The 3,190-nt window shown below is 29.9% G+C and overlaps 1 protein-coding gene across 1 annotated transcript; it reads left to right on the top strand.

Annotated features, from left to right (window-relative positions):
* Positions 1-2,177: 2,177 nt before the first annotated feature.
* Positions 2,178-2,651, top strand: LOC120161219 (transcription factor IBH1-like 1). The gene has a single exon (XM_039171485.1). It carries the CDS (start codon positions 2,178-2,180, stop codon positions 2,649-2,651), a length of 474 nt encoding a protein of 157 aa, XP_039027416.1.
* The last annotated feature ends 539 nt before the right edge of the window (positions 2,652-3,190 follow it).

Below are 3,190 nucleotides of genomic sequence, written 5' to 3'. Positions count from 1 at the left end.
TTTACATCAATTAATAATAAATTAATTTTATTTAATAATTTCAGTTATTCACATTATTAGTAATTAAGATAATGAATATATATTATTTTTGAATAAATATTACTCTTTTAAAATCTAAATTTCAACTAATTCTTATTTATATCTTGACAAATTATGTTAAAACTCATACAGTAATTATGATTTTTCTTGTATTACAATACTTATGTGATCAAACGTAGCATGAATGTTATTCCTTCCTCGCAATTAGTAAATTAGAGTTAGCCGGTAAAAATATCCATTTTAAAAGTTTTGTTTGTATTCATAAGAAGTTTCAAATGTTAGGTTTGGCTTTATATTATATTATATTATATTATATTATATTATATTATATTATATTATATTATATTATATTATATTATATTATATTATATTATATTATATTATATTATATTATATTATATTATATTATATTATATTATATTATATTATATTATATTATATTTATCTAAGTATGATATTAATAATATTTGAGTAAACTATGTATTTAATATCTAAATTATAAGTTTTTATCTGTTTTAGTACTTAAACGTTCAATTTTTTTAAAACCATACTTAATGTTTAGTTTGCATTTCATTTTAATATCCGTCAGTAAAAACTTAACGTATTTAGTACCTAAATTATCAGTTCTGATCCGTTTTAGTACCTAAATTGTCATCTTTGATTTATTTTAGTACCTAAATTATCAATTTTAGTACCTAAACTATCAATTTTGATATGTTTTAATATCTAAACATTTAATTATTTTCATAACTTAACATTAAATTTTGAACGGGATAATAAAATAAAACAAAAACTAAAGTTTTTAACAGCGAGTACTAAAATGAAACAAAAACTAAACTTTATGTATGGTTTTGAAAAAAGCTTAATACCAAAATAAGTGTCCAAACTATACCACTTTTCATAAATAGGTGCCTAAACTATTTTTTTTACTCATATAGGTGTCTAATGTTACAAACGTTATCACTTTAGGTGTCTCGGTTGTAATGGTCGTTATAAAACCCCATTAAGTGACACATGTCACAATCTTAAATTTCAAAAAAAATTATTTTTCTTAAAAATAAAAATATTACTAAAATTAAAAAAAAAAACTCAACCCACTTGTGCCCCCTTCCCTTTCCCTCCCCTCCCTTGGAGTGCTCATAATTTTAGTTTCCATGGTCAAATGAATGACTAAACGATAGACCAAATGGCCAAGGGGTCGGCTGTCACAGTTGGATAAACAGTCAATTACCATGATCAACCAAAAGGATTTAAGGGATTGAGTATTTTGGATTTAGAAATTTTAGGTTTTGAGATGATAACAAGGGTTATGACCGGTTAGTGATGGTCGACGACGTATGGGTGATCAGTCGTTGGTGGAAAGGTGGCTGAAGATGATTGACGGTTGAAGTAAATGAGACTAGAATAAGAGATTTAGAGAGTTTGGATTTTATATATTCTATAAAAAATGAGGATTTTTCAAAAACAAAATATTATTAAGTTATTTTTTAAAAAGAATAAATTTCCAAAATTATCATATTATGACAAGTGTCACTTAATGGGTTTTTTTAACGGCCATTAAAAATCGAGACTCCTAAAGTGGTAATGTTTGTAACGTTATATACATGAATGAGTCAAAAAATAGTTTAATCACCTATTCATGAAAATTGATATAGTTTAGGGACTTATTTTAGTATTAAGCCTTTGAAAAATTGAATATTTATTTATTTAAATATTAAAATGGATCAAAACTAATAGTTTAAGTAATTAATGCTTAATTTACTCTATTTGTTTTAATATATCCCTTATGCGGTGGGCCTTGCATTCCATGTGCTTGCATGTGCTGTGCTTCTGTCTCTTTCTTTTAGGCCCCAGTTCTTTCCTTGGAGCAAATAAATGCCCTTTCTTCTCTTTCCCATTCCTTTCTCTCTCTCTATATTTCTCCACACTTACATATATGTGTGTGTTTCTGGACCTCAATCTTTGATACACTTTCTTGGATCTGTTGAACTTCTGCAAAAGTTTTTTCCTCATTCTCTTGAATAGTATATAGAAGAAAGGTACGTTCTTCTTCAATATTAACGAGCATTATAGGATAAACTAAGAAAGTGAATTGCATGGCTCATGGCTTTTTTTCTCTCTCTTCTTTTCGCAGTAGGATGCGTCCTTGTAATTCACTGAAGCTAGAGTTTCTCAAGAACTGGATAATGGGTCTCCAAAGATGGAGCTTTTCGAAGAAGGAAATGGGCATCTTGGAAAGGAAAAAGGCTATAAAGTTGTCTGCAGATATAGCCATGGCTTCTGCAAGAAACGGTACGACTCGTTGGAGTCGAGCCCTCATTGCCAATGCTTATTCAAAACATGACAAACATCTAGTTTCGAAAGGAGCGTCAACGGAGTACAGCAGGAGGATCAGAAGCAAGAAGATACTTAAAAGGAGTTGCAGAAGAATAAGAAGAAGATCAAAAGGGTTAGTTAGGGAAAGAACAAGGATTTTGAAAAATTTAATCCCTGGGGGAGAATTAATGAATGAAGGTTCGTTGATTGAGGAAAGTCTAGACTATATCGTATCGCTCCGAGCTCAGGTCGATGTAATGCGAAGCCTTGTAAGTGCTTCGGAGGTAGACCGGTGAACCATGATGAAGAGCAACAATGGTTTCTTTTTAGTAACATATCTTTATTTCCTTAGTTTTTTTTCTCTCTCCTTTTTGAGGCCCAACGCTTAATCTAGCTAGCTAGCTAGCTAGGTTACGGAAATGGGAAGCTGGCTAGAACTGTTGAGCCATGCATGTACAAATCAACCAATATATATATGTGTAACTCAGTCACTGAGTCAAGCATTAATGCTTTAAGTCTCTTCTTCAAGTTATGTGGACTTTAGTTTTGCCTAAACTTATTATAGTTGGCATGCTTAAGACTGTCTCTATTCACGAATAGCTACAATAATCTTGTATGTATTAAATGTTTTCAACGAAAACTGATAACAGGATTGAATCCTCGAATACCCACACCTTAGCTTATCTCTGCTATTTTATGATCATCTCTCTCACACAGAAAAATAATGGTCAATAATTGGTTTTTTCACCGGTCATGATTTTCCGTTTAAATCAGAAAGGATGAACCATTAATAGCTAATGAAAGCCATTTATTGTTATTAACAAAAATTCATTTT

This window comes from Hibiscus syriacus, unplaced genomic scaffold (assembly GCF_006381635.1).
Source record: "Hibiscus syriacus cultivar Baekdansim isolate YM2019G1 unplaced genomic scaffold, ASM638163v2 tig00002880_pilon, whole genome shotgun sequence".
NCBI classification, from domain to species: domain Eukaryota; kingdom Viridiplantae; phylum Streptophyta; class Magnoliopsida; order Malvales; family Malvaceae; genus Hibiscus; species Hibiscus syriacus.
This window is presented reverse-complemented; position numbering and strand designations above follow the sequence as displayed.